Source organism: Elephantulus edwardii, unplaced genomic scaffold (genome assembly GCF_000299155.1).
Source record: "Elephantulus edwardii isolate Elephantulus edwardi_28Jun2011 unplaced genomic scaffold, EleEdw1.0 scaffold00100, whole genome shotgun sequence".
NCBI classification, from domain to species: Eukaryota; Metazoa; Chordata; class Mammalia; order Macroscelidea; family Macroscelididae; genus Elephantulus; species Elephantulus edwardii.
The window spans coordinates 3,924,342-3,944,747 of NW_006399850.1; the positions used below are offsets into that span (position 1 = coordinate 3,924,342).

At 37.0% G+C, this 20,406-nt stretch overlaps 1 protein-coding gene across 1 annotated transcript in view; it reads left to right on the forward strand.

The window, feature by feature from the left end:
• Positions 1-20,406, forward strand: part of MIPOL1 (mirror-image polydactyly 1) — a 358,287-nt gene that overhangs the window by 8,071 nt on the left and 329,810 nt on the right. Inside the window, exon 4 of the mRNA XM_006891563.1 lies at positions 17,586-17,715. Coding sequence (XP_006891625.1) covers positions 17,586-17,715 — 130 coding nt within the window. The remainder of the gene's footprint in view (positions 1-17,585; positions 17,716-20,406) is intronic.

Consider the following 20,406-nt stretch of genomic DNA (forward strand, 5'->3'; position numbering starts at 1 on the left):
GAGCTCTGGTGGCCTAGTGGCAGGAAACTGCACTGCAGTCCCAGTGGTGCGCAGTTCAAATCCACCGGATGCTCTGCTGAAGAAGGAGGAACGATCACCTCCTGTACCAGTCAGAGCCAATTTGACGGTACACACATAAAAAGAATAAAGAAAGAAAGGAAATAGATAAATAAAGGAGAGAGAGAGAAGTATTACGTAAAAAAAAAAACATTAAGTAAATGAAAATCCTTACCAGCAGATCAATAAGCAACATTATGATCGTTGGAGAAAAGATTGAGGTTTTTAACAACTTTACCTTGCTTTGATCCACAATCAACACTCTTGACTTAGGGAACTCTCCAGAGTGCTCAAGAGCATCAGTGTTAACTATTGCTGGCAGAGTATGCTTGATCCAGGTATGGTCTTCTCCATTGCTTGATATGCATGTGAGAGCTGGACAATAACTTAAGTATCACAGAAGAATTGGTATCTACTGTCTTGGAGAGGGCAAAACTGGTTTGTTCCGTTGAGGGAAGGATTTTGAATATCTGTGTCACATCCTTTGAAAATGACCTGTCCTTGAAGAAAAGAACATCATGTTTGGAAGGGTATAGGGTCAGCACAGGAGAGGAAGACCCTGGATAAAATGGATTGACATAGTGACTAGGGTGATGGGGGAAGATGTGTCAAAGATGGTCAGATTGGCTCAGGATAGGGCCATAGCCATTGCTCATAGTGTATGAGTCGTAGTCGAATTAATGGTACACAACATCAAACACGTGTCTATATTTGTATTTATTTTTTTTTAATGTGGAACGCTTCACAAATTTGTGTGTCGTCTTTGCACGGGGCCATATTAATCTCTTTCTCTTTCCAATTTTAGTGTATGTGCTGCCGAAGTGAGCACATATCTATAGTTTTTAAATGTGAGCTATTATAACGCAGAAAAGATCTATATAAGGATATTCATCTCAGTATTAATTACAAACGTGGAGTTTATCTTTCAAAGAAGAATGCCGGTCTCTCTCCCATGGAGTAGATGGCAAATTAGAACCACATGCCTTTTGGTTGGCAGCACAAAATTCCTCCCCACTTGGCCACCTGAACTCCCTGTATGTGCGTACTACTCTGTTTTGTCTTTCTGCCTTACTATATAAGACTCAGTACTCAGTTCTTGGAGTTTAAAGCAATGGAGGATAAAAAATTTTGGGTCAGATTGACCCAAATTTAGATCATAATTTTGACACTAATATTTGCTGTGTCCTTTTGAGCATCATAGTGTTTGCAAGCCTGTTTTCTTCCTTATAATGTAAAAATGGTATTTATTACTTTAAAAAATTATTTTAAAGATGAGAGAGGAATTAATCAATACCTAACTTTTTCCCCCCATATAACTTTTTTAATTCTTCATGAATGATATTCTTGATGTCTTTCCAAAATTTGTCTGGTCTTCTTTTATTAGTTTTCAAGGCCTCAAACCTATTCCTGAGTTGGGTTTTAGATTCTGGTGGGTGGAGGGGGAGACTGAAAATCAGGTTTTGATTCCTGTGGATATGTTTTAACCTCTTTAGCTTTAATTTGAACTTGCATATGAGTAGTTGATGTTCTATTCCACAATCAGCACCTGGTCTAGTTTGCAGTGCTGATATTGAACTTCTCCAATGATTCCTTCCACAGATGTAATTGATCTGATTCAAAAGACTAATTACATTGAGAAAATCTGCTGTCAGGGTCCTCTCCAGAGTGCTGAAAAGCAATGACATTAATCTAGAGACTAAGGTGTGCTTCATTCAGGCGATGGTCTTCACAATTACTTGCTATGCATATAGAGCCAGACAATGATTAAGGATGACAGAAGAAGAATTGATGCTTCAAATTGTGGTTCTGGAGAATTGTGGTCTTGAACATACAATGGACTGCCAAGAAAACAAGTAGGTCTGTTTTGGAGAGGGTGAAAACAAGTTTCTCCTTGGAGGCTAGGATTTTGAAGCTCTGTCTCACATACTTTGGGCATGTGGCCAGGAGAGATGGATCCTTGGAGAAGGACATCATGCTCGGAAAGGTGGAGGGACAGCTCAGGAGAGGAAGACCCTGGATGAGATGGATTGATAGAGTAACTGGGACAGTAGAAGATAATGTGTCAGAATCAGTGAGACTTGCTCAGGACAGGGCAGGCTTCAGGGCTGTTGTACATAGGAGCGCTATGAGTCACAGGTGACTTGATGGCACATAACAACCACAACAAATCATATAGCTAGGGACCTCACGTGGCCTAGTGGTAAGGATTTGTGCTGCCAACCCAAAGGCACATGATTCAAATCTACCACCTGCTCTGTAGGAGACAGATAGGCATTCTGAATGCACTTTGCTATGCTGAAAACCCTGTAGAGGATCAGCTGTCTATCAGTCTGATTCCTCAGCACAGACAACAACAATATATAACTGGTACTTAGTTGTCATTAATATTTTTTTATTCTTGGACTGGCAACCCATTGGTATGTAGTTTGAATCCATCAGCTGCTCTACAGGACAAAGATAGGCTATCTCTTATCATGTAATTAACAGCTTCTGAAAACGTGTTGGAGGGTCAGCTCTTGGGGCTCTTGGACGGTTGTGTCTTGACAGTACACAACAACACCACCACCACCATTTAATGAAATATTAACTCTTTGATAATACTGTTTTACTTGAAACCATGACAAAATGTTCATTTTATTTAGCCTTTGATTGAAAGTTAGTGATTTACAATTCTCAAAATACATTGCTGTCGAGTAGGAACAATCTCATAGCTCACCCTCTAACAGTTTTTGGAAGGTATAAATCACATGGAAGGTATTAACATCGTTCTGCCTTGGAACTGCAATTTTGTATGAACTAGGCTACTAGAGCTCCTGATCTATATTAATAGATATTAAAAGGAAAAATACCTAAAAAGTTAAATACAGTTTGTGTGATGATGAAGTAATTTCTTAGTGATAATACTTTTACTATTGGCAGCGTCATAATGGGTGGTGAAGAGATTGAGATTGTTCACAGTTTTGGTTTGCTTGGCTTCACAGTCAACACTCTTGGCACCAGCAGCCAGGAAACTAAAAGGTGTATTGCGACAGGAAAGTCTGCAGTTAGAGACCTCTCTAAAGTGCTGAAGTGCAAAGATTTCAGTCTGGAGACTAAGGTGCGCCTGATACATGCCATGGTCTTGCTATGCATCGGAGAGCTGGATAATGACTAGAAATGATAGAAGGAGAATTGATGCCTTCGAGCTGTGGTGTTGGAAAAGAGTATGAATACACCATGGACTGCTAGCAAAACAAACAGGTTTGTCCTGGAGAGGGTAAAGCCAGGCTGCTGCTTGGAGGCAAGGATTTTGAGGCTTCATCTGACATACTTTGGACATGTTGCAAGGAGGGACCAGTGCTTGGAGAGGGACATCATGCTTGGGAGGGTGGAGGGATAGCGCAAGAGAGGAAGAACCTCGATGAGATGGATTAATTCAGTGATTTGGGGTAATGGGGGCAGGTGTGTCGGAGATGGTAAGATTGGCACAGATAGGGCAGAATTTAGGGCTGTTGTACATAGTTGCAGGCAATTCGACATAACAATAACAATAACAACAACAAAATATGAATCTGAATTGAAGGAAATTATACACAAAAAGCTTGATTTGATTTATTTCAGTGCATGCCTGTAATAAGCTTCATATAAACTATGATCATAATCTGGTAGGCTGTTTATTCCCTTTTGGTTTTCCATTGTATTCTGTTACGGTTATTGATTTTATTGAAAATTTGGAACTTACTTATAGTCTATCATCATAAAATCTCAAATGGTTGACCTATTTTCCTTATTTCACATCAACATCATTGTCATTATTATCATCAACATTGGTAATGTTTATCAGCACTTATTATTTTATAGGAACTATGCAAGTATCTTAAAACCAAACAAGCATTATTTGAGATCTATTACATAGTGGCATTGCCCTAGGCACTGAATATACACTGGTCAATAAAACAGATTTTGAGTACAGTCACTTATGAATCATAGTGCATCACACCCTGATATAACACTTATCTAAGGGGAAAACAGGACATGGGAGCACAGGGCCATGAGGGCCAGAGGGAGTAAGAATACCACAACCCCTCTCTGCCCGATTGAAGAAAGCAGATAAGGACCCTGTAGCTCAGTCCATGGTGCCTCTAGAGCCCCGCCAGCAGCAGGAGGTTTATTTATGTTGCTGACTCACAGGTTCAGTTAAGGTACTAACAATGGAATTTATTAGGGAGGTGAGTGGGGGAGGCAAAGAATATCTCACAGTAGAAGTCCAGGCCAACCGTTCCAAGGCACAATTCCTCAATAAGTCTAGGCACTGGCTTCAGTTCATCAGTCAAATCCAAATAATCCGGGAAGGTTTGTCTCAGAGCAGTTATAATTCAGCTTCTCTTTCAAACATCTGGCAAGAACAGCCACACCTTTAACTGTGGCTAGCACAAATGCAAGAAGCCTCAGATCACACCTTTCTACAGTTTCTCTAGCACCATCACCAGGGTCTCACCAACAGGGTCTGTTCCAATCTCCCTCAATACTTGCTGCTGAAAGTATTGCTCATCTCAAATATTGCTCACCTCAAGTCTTGCTGCCCAGTATGTGGAGCAGTCTTTCTGTTAGCCTGGTCTCACAGCTGTTGGTGATTTCTAAGACCATGTGTCTACAGTTAAGGCAGCTGAAGACCAGAAGCAGCTAATTATTATGGCTAAAAGAAGCCAACTTTTAGGTTAACTCCACAACCCTGAAACCAAAACCCATACCTGTGGCAACTGAGTTGATTCTAACTCATAATAGAGACTCTATAGCAGAGTAGAGCATCATAATGTTCCCAGGATATAATCTTTATGAAAGCCAACTACCACATCTTTTCTGCATTCTGATTGATTCATACTGCCAGGTTTTCACTTAGCACCCATGCAGAAGCATTTGACTGTGTGGTTTGCAACAAACTGGCTAACACTGAGAAGGATGGGAATTCCAGAACACTTAATTGTGCTCATGTGAAAACTACAAGTAGAACAGGAAGGCATTGTGTGAACAGAGCAAGGGAGCACAGCATGGTTGTTCAGATCAGGAAATTAGTGCATTAGGGATGTCTCCTTTCTCCATACCTTTTCAATCTATATGCAGAACAGATCATCTGGGAAGCTGAACTTTATGAAGAAGAGTTTGGCATCAGGATTGGAGGAAGACTCATCAACAGCCTGTGTTATGCATATTACATAGTCTTGCTTGCCAAAACTGAAGAAAACTTGAATTGTTTGTTGCTGCAGGTCAAGAATTGTAGGCGCCAATATGGATTGTGTCTCAACATCAAGAAAACAAAGATCCTCACCAATGCTCATCATGATAGTTGAAGATATTTTTAAAATTTTCATCTTGCTCCTATCCACAATCAACACTCTTGTCACCAGCCATCAGGAAACCAAAAGATGGGTTTGTGTTGGTGAAATCTGCTCTCAGCAACCTCTCCAGCATGCCAGAGAGCAACAAGTCTAGCCTAGAGACTAAGGTGGGCCTAATCTAAACCATGGTCTTCTCAGCTGCTTGCTGTGCACTTGAGAGCTGGACAGTAACTAAGGATGACAGAAGAAGAATTGAAGCCTTTATGTTGTAATGCTGGAAAACAGTATTGAACATACCATGAACTGCCAAGAGAACAAATAGGTCTATCCTTGATGGGGTAAAACCAGGTTGGTTCTTGGAGACAAGGATTTTTAAACTCTATCTCACATACTTTGTGCATATTTTCAGGAGGGACCAGCCTTGGAGATGGACATCACACTACTCAATGGCACATAACCACCACAACAACAACAACAGTATTTCCTTGCTCTGTTCTGACGACTGCCTCCTGGTCCAAGTATAGGTTTCATATAAATACAATCAAGTGTTCTGGGATTCCCATTCTTCTCAGAGTCAGACACAGTTTGTTGTGATCCACACAGTCAAATGCCTTTGCATAGTCAATGAAACACAGATAGACACTCTTGTGGTACTCTCTGCTTTCAGCCATGATCTATATGACATTAGCTATAATATCCTTAGTGCCATGGCCTCTTCTAAATCCAGCCTGCACTTCAGGCAGTTCTCTGTTGATGTGCTGTTCCAGTCTCATTTTTGGATAATCTTCAGCAGAATCTTGCTTGCATGTGATATTGATGATATTGTTCGATAATTTTCACACTCTTTCTTTGGAATGGGAATTAATATAGTTATCTTCCAGTTTGTTGAAATATGTCAACTGATATGCCATCAATTCCTGGTTCCTTGTGTTTTGTCAGTCTTTTCAGAGCAGCTTGAACTTCTTCCTTCATCACCACAGGCTCCTGCTTATACGTTGTTTCTTGAAGTTCTTCTGTGTCCACCAATTCCTTTTGGTACAATGACTCTGTATAAATATTATTCTATAGTTGTTTGCATTTTTTATAAATAATTGATTTGTGTATATTTTTAGTGTATAAACATATTTATTATTTCATTTAAATTATTTTTCTTGATTTTTAGAGCGCTTGAAAATATAAAAACTATTTTATCTTTATAGGAGAAAAAGTATAGTTATATTTTACTTAGTATTAGAAAAACTGAGATGTTTAGCTATCTTTCTGTCTGTTATCACTGGGATAAAACAGAATATTTGGTTGCTTTTTGGGGCTTTTTTTCCTTGTCCATAAGTGAGTGTCACCTGATTGGACTTACCAGATTCAGCTAACAATGAGCTATGACCTGGAGGCATCTCTGGTGTATAGTCTATCTGCATTTGGTGGGTGTGCCTGTCAAAGGTTATTTACTTTGGGGATAAATATTCTTTAAAGTGGTACAGCAGTGGTCTATCTATTTACTATTCCAACGTAGTTTGGAGTTGCTGTGATGCTGAACACTGTGCCAGAGGTGTGTCAGCCACCATAATGGTTACTTATCATTGACAGTGTTTGAAGCTCCCAGATTGATTCAGGCTTGGAAGCAGGAGCATCATTTACTTCCTAAACCACATGTCTTTGGAAAGTCTATGAACATAGATAAATGATGATAGTTATAGAACAGGATTCAAGTCTTTTTTCAGAGTTGCTGTGAGTCATATTCGACTCCATGGCACTTAACAACAAAAACAGATAAAAGGGAGACTGGAGGAAACAGTTCTACTTTGTAAGCTGGGTGCTCTTGATTTGGTTGAGGGTCCTGTCAAATGTTTGGTTGTTTTTTATTTAAGCCTCCTGTTTAGAGTCAACATCACTTACTGGAAGACCTTTGTATTTAAAAGTTGGTTGGGCCCTCGGTCCTAGTGTAATTATAATTTAGGGGAGCATTTTTCTCAGTGGTGCAGCACTGGTCTGTCAGTTTGCTGTACTGAGGTAACCTGAAATGGCTTTGATACTAAACTCTTTGCCATTCAGTGTCGAATGCCATAATGGTTACCCATGATGGACAGCGTTTGGTGGAGCTTCCAAATTAAGACATGTTTGGAAGCAGGAGTGACATCCACTTCCTAAACATGCCTCGAAATTCTGTGAACTTTGAGAAATGATGATAGTTACAGAAACACTTAAGGTCTTTTGTTCATAGTGTCACTATGAGTATTCCTCGACTCGACAGAAGTCAACAACAACAAAATATATGGAAAGCGATATCATACTTGGAAAGGTGAAGGACCATTGAATGAGAGGAAGACCCCCAAAGACAAGGATTGACATGATGACTACAGCAGTGAGCTTAACTGTATCTGAGATGATAAAGATGACCAGGATAGGACAAGATTCATATCTGCTGTTCAGTGGGTTGCAGTGAGTCGTACTTGACTTGATGGCACCCAACAATAACAATAGTTGTTTAGATATTTTACCTGTTTTTTTTAATTCTTTACATTTCCAGGTGGATATAATTTTGTGACAGTTACTACCGTGTATGACCTTAAAACATCAAAGGATACGGTAGGGTCTCTATCCGTGTTAGTCTAGAGACAAAGGTGTGCCTAATCCAGGCCATGGTCTTATCAATTACTTGTTATGCTTCAGTGAACTGGATAATGACTAAGGATGACAGAAGAAGAATAGAGAATAGCCTTTGAGTTATGGTACTGGAGAAGAACCTTGAACATACCCTGGACTGCCAAAAAACCAAATAGGTCTGTCTTGGAGAGGGTGAAACCAAGTCTCTTCTTGGAGTCTAGGATTTTGAAGCTCTATCTCACATACTTTGGGTATGTGGCCAGGAGAGACTGGTCCTTGGAGAAGGGCTTCATGCTCGGAAGGCTCTAGGGACAGTATAGGCGAGGAAGACACTGAAGAGATGAATTGATACAGTATCTGGGGTTATTGGGGTTGAAGTGTTGGAATTAGTGAGACTGGCTCAGGAAAGGGAAGGGTTCCAAGCTGCACACAGGGTCACTATGTGTCGCAGGTGACTTAATGGTACATAAGAACATAAACTTACTATATTGGTTGGTTTTTATTTTAGCCTCATGTTTAGAGTCAACAAGATCAGAGAGGGCCTTTGTATTTAGAAGTCGGTTGTTTTTATATTTTTGAGGAACATTCTTCTAAGTGGTACAGCACTCTTCTATATGCTTTATTGAGATAACCTGGGATTACTGTGATGCTGAAATTTGTGCCATTGGGGTGTCAAATGCCATAACAGTTACCAGTGGCAGACAGTTGGGTGGAAGTCCCCGTTTAAGAGAGGTTTAGAAGAAGGAGTGGCATCTACTTCCTAAACAACATGCCTCTGGAAACTCTGTGAACTTTGATAAATGTTGATAGTTATAGAAAGGCATCAGGCCTTTTGTTCATAGGGTCACTATGAGTCGTGCTCAGCTTGATGGTAATCAGCAACAACAATGGGTCACAGGCAACTCAACAGCACATAACAACAGCAACCACTACCATGTAGACTTTACAATATTAAAGGATGTTTTAGAGCAGCACAGCAGAAACATTGTATGTATTTCTTTTTAAATGAAGTGATTAAACTAAAAACAGATTGAAATTTTTAACTTAGCTGGTCCTAAAAATAAGAGTATTGTATGACATGATCTGTATCCATTAATTTATGCTTGATTTAATTATAACTTGTAACTATAATTTATTCAATTAACTTAAACTAATTTAGTTTAATTTTCTTAAACCATCTCAGTGAAAATTGCATAGTGTTTAGGATAATTCTCTTTAATTTTAATTACTCTTGTATTTTCAGTACAGATAGTGTTTAAATTTTACATGAGTATTTATTTCAATGGTCTTTCTTGTAAGTTATTTTTTGTGATATTTAAAATATTTATGTATTTTTTAAAAGCCTTACTTTTCTATTTCGTAGAAGCTCACATTGGCATCTCTGCTTTATGTTAGTTATTTTCCTTTGTTGCATGTCATCCATTAAAGATTAGCTGTGGAAGGTTGGAGCATGGAGAGATTATGAATGACAGAACAACTCCTGTAGAATAATAATCAGTTTTTGGTATTTAATGCTGTTTGACTTTTGCAGACACATTTCTTATTAACCTTTGGTACAAAGAGAAATCCAGGTTCCTGATATCTCATGGAGAAGATGAATTTAAGATCCTCTTCCAATTAAACTAAAATAAGGCCAATATTGGGTTTTAGCCAAAAGAACTTCTTTAGTTCCAAATCTTGTGTTTATAAATCTATCCATCCATGCTTCCATCTATCTGTCTGCCTATATATGTTTTAATAATGCGTAATTCAACATTTACATAATTCATTTAATTAGCTTATTTTCCTGATGTTGCAAGCATTTTATTTGCCTTTTTTTCCCTCATTAAGCATAGATTCTATTCTCTGCACTCAAATTTAGTCTAATATTTTGTAAATTAAATATATTACCAAGCCCCTTTTTATTATAGAGATGTGCCTTTAGTGGGGAGCTAGGGGGAAGGATTTAATTTTGATTGTCTAAAGGATTATTCAGCCATTAATTGTCTGAAATTTGCAGCTTGAGTTTTTCCTATCCAGGTTAAAATGTTAAATATGTAGATGGGTAATTTACTGTTATAGCAAATATTTTAGGGCACCTAAAATAATGAAGAAAATCAACGTTTTATAGTAGAACATATTTAGAATATTCTCTTGTAAAATGATGTGTACTATCTCTGATAATATTGACCTCTAACATTTTAAAAGAACAAGAGTTCTATATAACAGAAACATTAATAAATAGCATGCCATTAGCTTTTAAGAAATAATACAGACAAGAATCTTGTTTTTCTGTATATGTAATAGACATTAGTAAAACGTGATAGCCGTTGATTTAATACTGGGGGGCCTGAAATCCATTAGTTTACAGTGGAGCTTTAGCTGCATACATACTGGATGTACATATTCATTTGAGAAGAAAACAATTTTGAGCGTATGGCCTGTAATTTCAGATCAAAACAAAAAAAGACTTGTCTTTGTTAAATTAGCAGATAAAAATATTGATAGAAGGTTGATTATATTACCATCTCACCTGGGGAATCCTGTGGCTATGAAGCAGGATTAATTATAAGAACTGGCAGGTCAAACAATGCTTGAGTATGAAGTGTGGCCAATTTTGTGTCATTTTTCCATGTACACCCTCCATGAACAAAAGAAGATTTTATTCATAAGAACCAACAATTGCAAACTAGTTTATTGAAAATTATTTACTATGGACTTCAGCATTGGAGCAATTATTTGAGCACTTTAATGTTGATTGTAGTGTTTAGAAAAGTTTAAAAAATGGTGCTGAGAGACATTTAAAAAGCTTTTTAGGAAATTATTTTAAGAGCATTTTAAGATGATATGTAATTGTTTCTGAAGTGAAAATAATCTTGAAAAAATGTAGGTATCAGTAACATTTCATATTACTTTCATATTGATAGGTATAAAATTTTAGTCAGAGTATCCTGTATCAAATATGGTTTAAAATAAGTCATATACTGTTACAATTATATTTTAATAAATATATAAAACAAATGATATTTAGTAGCAGGAAGCTGGGCTGCAATCCTAAAGGCACTCAGTTCGAGGCCACCAGCTGCTCCACGGGAGACAGGCTGCTCTGCAGGAGAAGGATGAGCTATCTCCTCTTGTGCAATTAACTGCCTCTGAAAACCCGCTGGGGATCAGCTGTGGGTCGGTTCTGACTCTATGGTGCAACTGCCACAGCTTTAGGGATAAATGTATATATTTTACTTTAAAATAATAACTTTACTACCCATGTTAATTGCAGCTCTGAGACTTACAGGTAAATGTGGATTTTTTAAGTGTTCTCTTGTAATCTTAGAATTAACTTTTAAAATATGTATATAATAACTGTTTTAGAAAAAAGTATTCTTGTACACTTCTCAAATTGAAACTTAATTTTTTGTGTAATTTTCTGTATGTGCCTTAACATTTTCGATGGTAAGCATTTTATTTTATTTTTTTTACTTTGAGCATGTTGATAGGAGGGGTTATTCCTTGGAAAAGGATATAATAATGTTGGGAAAGGTGGAGAGTCAGCGAAAGAGAAGATGATCTACAACTAGGTGGATTTATACAGTGACAGCTGCAGACTTGCATGTCAGGAAGTGTGAGAATGGTGTAGGATAGAATAGGATTCAGATCTTTTGTTCATATTCGACTCAGCAGCACTTAACGACAACAACAGAGAAAGCATGAAGCAGCTCAGTAACGTAGTCCATAACCAGTTACCTTGCTAACCAGAAGACTGTACATCACCAGGGATTGGAAGCCACCAGCATCTTTGCAGGAGAAAGATGAGTGGTCTCCTTCTGTTTGATTTCCATTGCCATCCTTGAAAATCTGATGGAGGGGTTTTTTCAGTCATAATGGAAAGACAGTGAGTTTTGTTTGAGTTTTTTAGTTAGTTGTAGTACTGGTTTTTATTAGCACTTTGGGTTTTTTTTTAAACAAAATTTTATTTTAATTTTTATGGTAATGCATGTTTATAGACAAGTTAGATTTTCATTCCTTCATTCATTGTTGACCATTTAACCTCCCTCCCCTAGTTCACATTTTTGACTTTTACTATTCATTCATTGTTACACAGTTACCCGCCTTCCCCTCTTCCCCCAGTCCTCTTTGTAATAATGTCCCTCTTATTCTGGGCTGTTGTTGTTTGGCAGCATGCATTAGGGTTTAAAAGGATAATTTTTAATCTCATAGTAAAAGTTCTAGGAATTTTCCTAAGTAAATTAAGATCTATGTACAAAAATGTTTATTACAGTATTATTTATGCAGTGAGTATTTGGGAACCATGTAAAAATCTAATATTAAGAATACATTTGTTATTTAAAATGCAATATATCCAAATAATTTTACTTTTAAAGACTGCTGAACAAAATGAGAACATACTCTATATATTTTTAAAACATAAAAAATGTTATGGAACTATGAAGTACTTCCTTCAAATTTTTATAAGAGCTTATATTTTTTCTTAATAAGGACCGTTATTATGAATTGTTTGTGTGAAATAATAAAAAGTCAAGTCCTATTTTAGAAAGACCATAATAGTATGATATATAATAGAAATTCTGAATAATATGGTCAAAATATATGTTTTGCTAATTATCTATTAGTGTAATCCATTTACCACCTAAGCAAAAATGTACAGATTTTAAGAACATTAAATATATTAATATATTTTAAATTATTATCTGTATAACATATATCTATCTCTGTCCATCAATTTATTTGTATTTCTGTCTGTGGCTAAATGGTAAGAAGCTGTACTGCAGTTTTATATATATATAGTGGACCAAACTAGCAGCCAGGAAATTAAGAGATGAATGGCTCTGGGAAAATTGGCTGTCAGGGACCTCTCCAGAGTACTGAAGAGCATCGATATCAGTCTGGAGACTAAGCTGTGCCTGACCCACGCCATAGTCTTTGCAATTGCTTGCTATGCGTCAGAGAGCTGAACAATGACTAGAGATGATAGAAAGAGAATTGATGCCTTTGAGCTGTGGTGTTAGAGAAGAGTGTTGAATATACCATGCACTGCCAGGAGAACAAACAGGTTCATCCTAGAAAGGGTTAAGCCAGGCTTCTCCTTGGAGGCAAGGATTCTGAGGCTTCATCTGACATACTTTGGGCATGTTACAAGGAGACCAAGTCATTGGAGAGGGACATTATGCTTGGAAGAGTGGTGGGATGGAGAAAAAGAGGGAGACTATTAATGAGATGGATTAGATACAGTGACTTGGGTAATCAAGGTAGGTATGTCAGACACAGTAAAGTTGGCAGAGGATAGAGCAGGTATCAGAGATGTTGTACATAGGGTCCCTATGAATTGCCAGCAACTCGATGACACATAATAGCAACAGTGGTAAGAACCATGGTCTTCGCAATTACTTTCTGTGCATCTGAGAGCTGGACAACAACTAAGGATGATAGAAGAAGGTTTGATGCCTTTGAGTTGCAGTGCTGGAAAAGAGTATTGAAGATGCCATCGGCTGCCAGAAGAACAAACCGATCTATTCTGGAGAGGATGAAACTGAGCTGCTCCTTGGTGGCAAGGATTTTGAGGTCCCATCTCATACACATTGTGTATGTGGCCAGTAGGGACCTGTCCTTAGAGAAGGACATCATGTTTGGAGGGGTGGAGAGGAAGACCCAGGATGAGATGGATTGACTCAGTGACTAGAAGGTGATTAGGTCTGAGACAGTGAGATTGGCTCAGGATAGGGCAAGTTTCAGAGCTAATATACTTGGGATTGCTGTGAGTCACAGGAGGCTCGATAGCACATAACAAGAGTGGTAAAAAACTGCACTGCAATCTCGAAGACCCATGGTTCAGATCCACCCGCTGCTCCACAGGAGATTAACAGTCTCTGAAACCCACTGGTTTCCACATAATGTTCTTCATATTCACCTGTGTTGTGAGGTGTTTCTTAAAGTCATCATTATTGTTTATTGCTGCATAATACTCCATTATATCTATGCAACAGAGTTTGTCCATTCATCTGTTAGTGGGCATATAGGCAGTTTCCATCTTTTTTTTAATGTGAATAATGCTGTGCTGAACATGGATGTGGATATGTATATTTGTATCACAGCTAATTTTTTCTAGGATAGAGATCTAGGAATATTTCTGTATCATATATTTCTGTTTCTAGCTTTTAAAAGAAACACTATGGCAGTTGCACCGTAAATCCCACTAGCAAGGTATACCTTTTGGAGCCTTAGTTGTATTTAATAAATTATGCTAAGTTTTAAATCATAATGATAGTTTTTCTTTTAAAAAAATTAATGGGTTTCTCTATATTTAAATGCTTTACGGATGTTACATGGTTTTTTTTCTGAAAAATGTCTTCTTTACAAATTATGTTATTTAGAGATTCATAATCTCCCATTTAAACATCAGAATGATTTCTAATATGCTATCTCATTTTGAGTGTGTTTTAAAAGTAGTTTGAAAAGAGTAAAATATGGATTTGTCAATAGACTTGAGTTCTACTAAGAAAATATGTACTCTGCCTTGACTCAGTAAACCCATTCTTAGTATGGTTCAGCTTCTTCATATTTACTCTTGGCCATATTAGAAAACAATTAGCTTACTAAACAAATTTGAGTATTTGGTGGGGAGTGGGGATGATCCTCTCTGAATCTTTCTCATTTGACTAAGAATTACAGGATATTTGATAACCATGTTTAAAAATGGAGATATCCAAATATTATTGTAAACACCCAATGATTTGTTTTACCTACAATATAAGTATTTTACTTGGTTGGCTTACATAGTAGCTAATAATATTTGTTAATGTAATTTAACTGCTGTGAACCTTTACTGAACAAATATTGAAATTTATTCAAGTCAAAGAAAGAGAATCTCTAATGACTTTTGTTAAAGCTTCTATTTAATAGTTAAGGAGAAAAGTTTGTATGACATACGAGATGCAATTAACAGTAGATTTTACATTTAATAAAAAGAAAGAAGCATGCGTATTTGCTTTATTCATTCCATCATAATTTGCATTAGAGCTGTGGGTGTTTAATGAGCAAATTCCAACTAAAATGCTATATTGATTTTCTAGTGAACTTTGTAATAGTCATCTACCTAGGAAAAGCTCAGTGTTTACAATTAAGTTTTCTATACTTAAAATGTTTGAGAATTGCATAGTGACCCTTTTAAAGTACTATATTTCAGAAGATTCAGCTTTTTTATAACCAAAAAATTTTACATATAAAATTTTTACATATAACCAAATATACTTTTTTTCAAATAATCATTTAGTAACATTTTTTTTAAAAAGCTTTTCTCATTGTTTCTAAAATTAGAGCTATAGCATATATATTTCCCTCAGCATTTAAAAAAATTAGCCTTAGGTTATTCAGGAGGTAATTGCCCTTAAATATATTTATATCTTTGAATCTGAAATACTAATAGAAAGGGAATTTTTTTTTGTTAACATAGGGCCAACTGATTTTGTTGTAGAAATCATTTACTTTTAAGCATAGAGATAACTATTAAAGTCCTTGATATTGCTAGTCTTACCTCTTTCATTAGAGGTTCTTGTATACAAAGTCAAACACAGCTTATTTTAAATGTCACTTTATAAAGATCTTATCACATGTACAGAAGTGGTAGAACACTCATTGGCATTTAGTTTAGTGATTAGTTTTACTAATATAACCTTTCAATATGTCAGAATAGTTTATAGCTATATAATATACATGCTAATCTGGACTTAGACCATTTAATTTATATTTATTATAATCCATTCTCTCTGGCCCATAAACTAGTAGTATTTGATAATGTAAACATTATAAAACATCATCAAATATCATGACATTCTGTATAAATTATTGAATTATATGAATCATAGTGTGTAGTGTAAATGTAGACTAGGTTCTAGGAACAATTTTCTTCTAGATTACTTTTCATAATTTTTACACCCCAATGAGAATATTTTTTAAAATCCTCCTTTGAACTGATTAAAACAAAACAAAACAAAACAAAACAAAGAAACAACCTGACAACAAACAAACAAGCAAACCATGTCATCCAAATTGATCAGAATCAGACCTTTCATGTAACTAGGAATAAAGTCAAATTCCAAATTTTTGGTTGGGAGTAGTACCATTGGTATGTTGTTGCTGTATACTGTACAGTCAGAACCAACTCATAGTTGACATTCTGGTGGTTTTTCAGAGGCAATTAATTGCACAGGAGGAGATTTCCCATCCTTTTCCCACAGAGCAGCTGGTGGCCTCGAGCTGTGTGCCTTCAGGATTGCAGCACAGCATCTTGCCACTTTGCCACCAGAGCTCCAGCATGGGCATAGATGTAAAATTTATTAAGAATTCATTTAATTATGTTTTGCATATTTTTCAATGACCTCTTATGAGATCTAATTTTGTTTTTGTGAACACTGTACATTTTACTCACCCGAATGACAGGTAAAGTAACAAATTTTAAAAATCCAGCCTGCTTTAATGTTAGCACCTTGGATCTAGATCAAAGTCCATATTCTTCCTGTTACATCCTGTTGTTTTCTCTGAGCTGCTGGATACTTCTTCCTAGGAGAAAGTGTTCTAGAAATAGCAGGGACAAAGACTGTTTGTACTCCATTTTGGATAAAACTTAATTGAGTTATAGGAGCAAAATAGTGCAACTATACAAAAACATTCAATTTTTCCATGTGGATGCTAGTTTGTTCTATCTAGAACAATTTATTTTATTTAGTTTGTTTATCTCTTCACTTATTGATGAAATTTGTGTTTTTATTTCCTATGCACATATACAAAAATGGTCCTAGGCTACATACATTTCAGAATGGAAAATTTCCAGGTTGTAGATTCAGCATCTCCTCCTTCACTAAGTATTACAACTTCATTAAAAATTATTCTTGATATGGTTAGAATATTGAACTCTTAGGGTAGGAATTGCACTACCAACCTAAAGGTATGCGGTTCGATCTACTAGCTGCTCTGCAGGAGAAAAATGGACAGTCTCCTTCCATGTGATTTACTGCCTCAGAAAACCCGCTGGTGGGTGAGCTATGGGTCATTTCTGACCTGACAGTACACAAGAGCAACAGTAGTAATGAGTAGTGTATAAGGAACCCCTGTGGCACAAGTGGTTTGTAATTGGCTTTTAATCCAGACATTAGTGGTTTGAACACAGTCAGTACCTCTTTGGGAGAAAGACCTTGCAAACTTCTTTCATAAAAAAACTGCTGTCATTAAACCTTATGAAGCAGTTCTGCTGTGCAACACATGAGGTCATCACGAGTCAAGGACCAACTCCATAGCAGCAGACAGCAACACGAGTAATAAGTAATATGTATGAGAGACTGCCTTGTCCTAAGTGTCACATTTATCACTGTTAGATAACATGTTATTATTATTACAGTTGTTTACTTTAGCTTTTCTATGGGTACTAAACAGCTTCTCAATATTTCAGTAGCTTTAAAAAATGTTAGGTTACAGTTACCAATTCATATTGCCTTTGATACTATTCAGTTGACTATACAAGGATTTCAAAAAATGGTAGAATTATTTCTTATTTTTTATTTGTACTAGAAAGATGTGCTTCTCTTTTACATTCTTTAATTAATTATGAATTGTTTCTTTTGGTAGCTCTTGTTGAAGAAGTATATTATGCACAGAAATTACGTGATGAAGCTGTTATGTCTAGGCTTCGATTAGCCAATGAAGAAAGAGATGAAGCAATTGCACGAGCCAAGAATATGGAAATGGCTTTAAAATCGTACGTATATTTTGGAAACTACTGCAGTTACTATGTAGCAGTTTGGTGGCATAGTGTACAGAGGATTATTCCACTAAAAAGTGGTGCCTCTCTGTTTCCAGAAGGAGACAATCTGCTGAGAGACTGCTTCGTCCTGCACCCTCCGATTTATAGCCTCCAAAAACCACTGAAAAGTCGTCCAGGAGTTGGTTTTGACTTGATGATAATGATTATAACTCATAAAGCTTATGTATTTTGTGTGTGTATATGTTTCTATTTCTATTTCATTTCTATTTCTATCTACATTATAAGATTAATGTATATGAAAATTATTAGAAATAATGATTTTTTTTATTATATGAGAATAAAATGCCACCAAATCAGAACTGAGTCATAGCTGACCTAGTGAATTTTCAGAGGCAGTAAAACGCAGGAGAGGAGATTATCTATTCTTCTGCTGAGCAGCTGGTGGATTCAAATATCTGACCTTTGGAATTGCAGTACAACTTCTGACCACTAGACCACCAGAGCTTCTCTTATATTGTCATGTAGTAATGGCGTTAGGTTTGGTGGATGATCTATCAACAATCTGCGTTATGCAGATGACACAACCCTGCTTGCTGAAACTGAGGAGGACCTCATGCACTTACTGCAGAGGGTCAAGGACTGCAGCCTTCAGTATGGACTGAGGCTCAATGTCAAGAAGACAAAGATTCTCACCACTGGACCAATTGGTAGCATCAGGATGGATGGTGAAGAGATTGAGATTGTTCACAGCTTCAGTTTGCTCGGCTCCACGATCAACACTCTTGGCACCAGCAGCCAGGAATTCAAAAAACGTATTGCGATGGGAAAGTCTGCTGTTAGGGACCTCTCTAAAGAACTCAAGAGCAACGGTGTCTCTCTGGAGACTAAGGTCCGCCTGATACAGGCCATGGTTTTTGCAATCACTTGTTATGCATCAGAGAGTTGGACATTGATCAGGGAGGATAGAAGGAGAATTGACGCCTTTGAGCTGTGTGCTGGAGAAGAGTACTGAATGTACCATGGACTGCCAAGAAAACAGATTCATCCTAGATAGGATTAAACCAGGCTACTCCTTGGAGGCAAGGATTCTGGGGCTTTGTCTGTCATACTTTGGACATGTTGTAAGGAGAGACAGGTCTTTAGAGAGGGACATCATGCTGGGTAGAGCAGAGGGACGGCGCATGAGGGGAAGACCCTCTATGAGGTGAATTGATTCAGTGACTGGGGTAATTGGGCTGGGTGTGTCAGAGGCAATGCGATTGGCACAGGATAGAGCAGGGTTTAGGGCTGTTATACATAGGGTTGCTATGAGTCTCAAACGACTTGATGGCACATAACAACAACAAAAAATATATTATTCTATTTATATATACTTATTTTTATCCCAACCAGTGATTTACTCACTGCAAATACCTTTTATAAGAAACATAAACACAATCTATACACTGGATTTCACCTGATGGTACACACAAATCAAATCTGTGGAAGGAGTCATTGGAGAAGTTCAATATCAGCAGTAAAAACTAGGCCAGGTACAGATTATAGAACAGACCATCAAGTACTCATACACAAGTTCAAATTAAAACTAAAGAAGGTCAAATCTTATCCACAGGAATCAAAATTTAATCTTGAGTCTATCCCTCTTGAATTAAAAAGCCAACTCAGGAACAAGTTTGAGGCCTTGAACACTAATGAGCAAAGACCAGATGAGCTGTGGGAAGATACCGAGAATATTATCCATGAAGAATACAAAAAGTTATCACAACGTAGGAACTTATTAAGATGGAAGATGAAGAAAAGACCAAAATGGGTGTCAGAAGAGACTCTGAATATAGCACTAGAGTACTGAGAAGCCAAAGCAAAGGGAAGAAAGCAAGGAGTTAAGGATCTGAATAGAAGATTTCAAAGGTCAGCTCGGGAAGACAAAGGGAAGTATTATAATAAAATGCACAAGGAGCTGGAGTTCGAAAATCAAAAGGGCCAAACTTGCTTGCCATTTGTTAAGCTAAAGGAACTAAGGAACAAATTCAAACTGTGAGTTGCCATACTTAAAGATGCTGTGGGTAGAATATCAGATGATCCAGGAAGCATTAAAAGAAGATGAAAGGAGTATACAGAGCCACTGTACCAAAAAGAATTGGCTGACACAGAAGAATTTAAAGTAACAACATACGATCAAGAAGCACTGGTGATGAAGGAGGAAGTTCAGGCTACTCTGAAGGAATTGGCAAAAAATAAAGCCCCAGATATTGATGGAATACCTATGACATATTTCAACATATACTACTCTGGATACACTCATCAAGTTGTGCCAGGAAATCTGGAGAACAACTACCTAGTTAGCTAACTGGAAGAGACCCATATTTATACTCATTTCAAAAAAAGGTGATCTGACAGAGTATGGAATTATCACAGGCAAGCAAAATCCTGCTGAAAATTATTTAGAAATTACTGGAACAGTACATTGACAGAACCACCAGAAATACAAGCTGAGTTTAGAAGAGGTTGTGGCACTAGTACATTATCATCAATGTCAGATAGATCTTGGCAACAAACAAAAAGTACCAGTGGAATGTCTGTCTGTGTTTCATTGACTATGCAAAGGCATTTGACTATGTGGATTACAACAAATTGTGGCTGACCTTGAGGAGAATGGGAATCCCAGAACAGTTGATTGTGCTTATG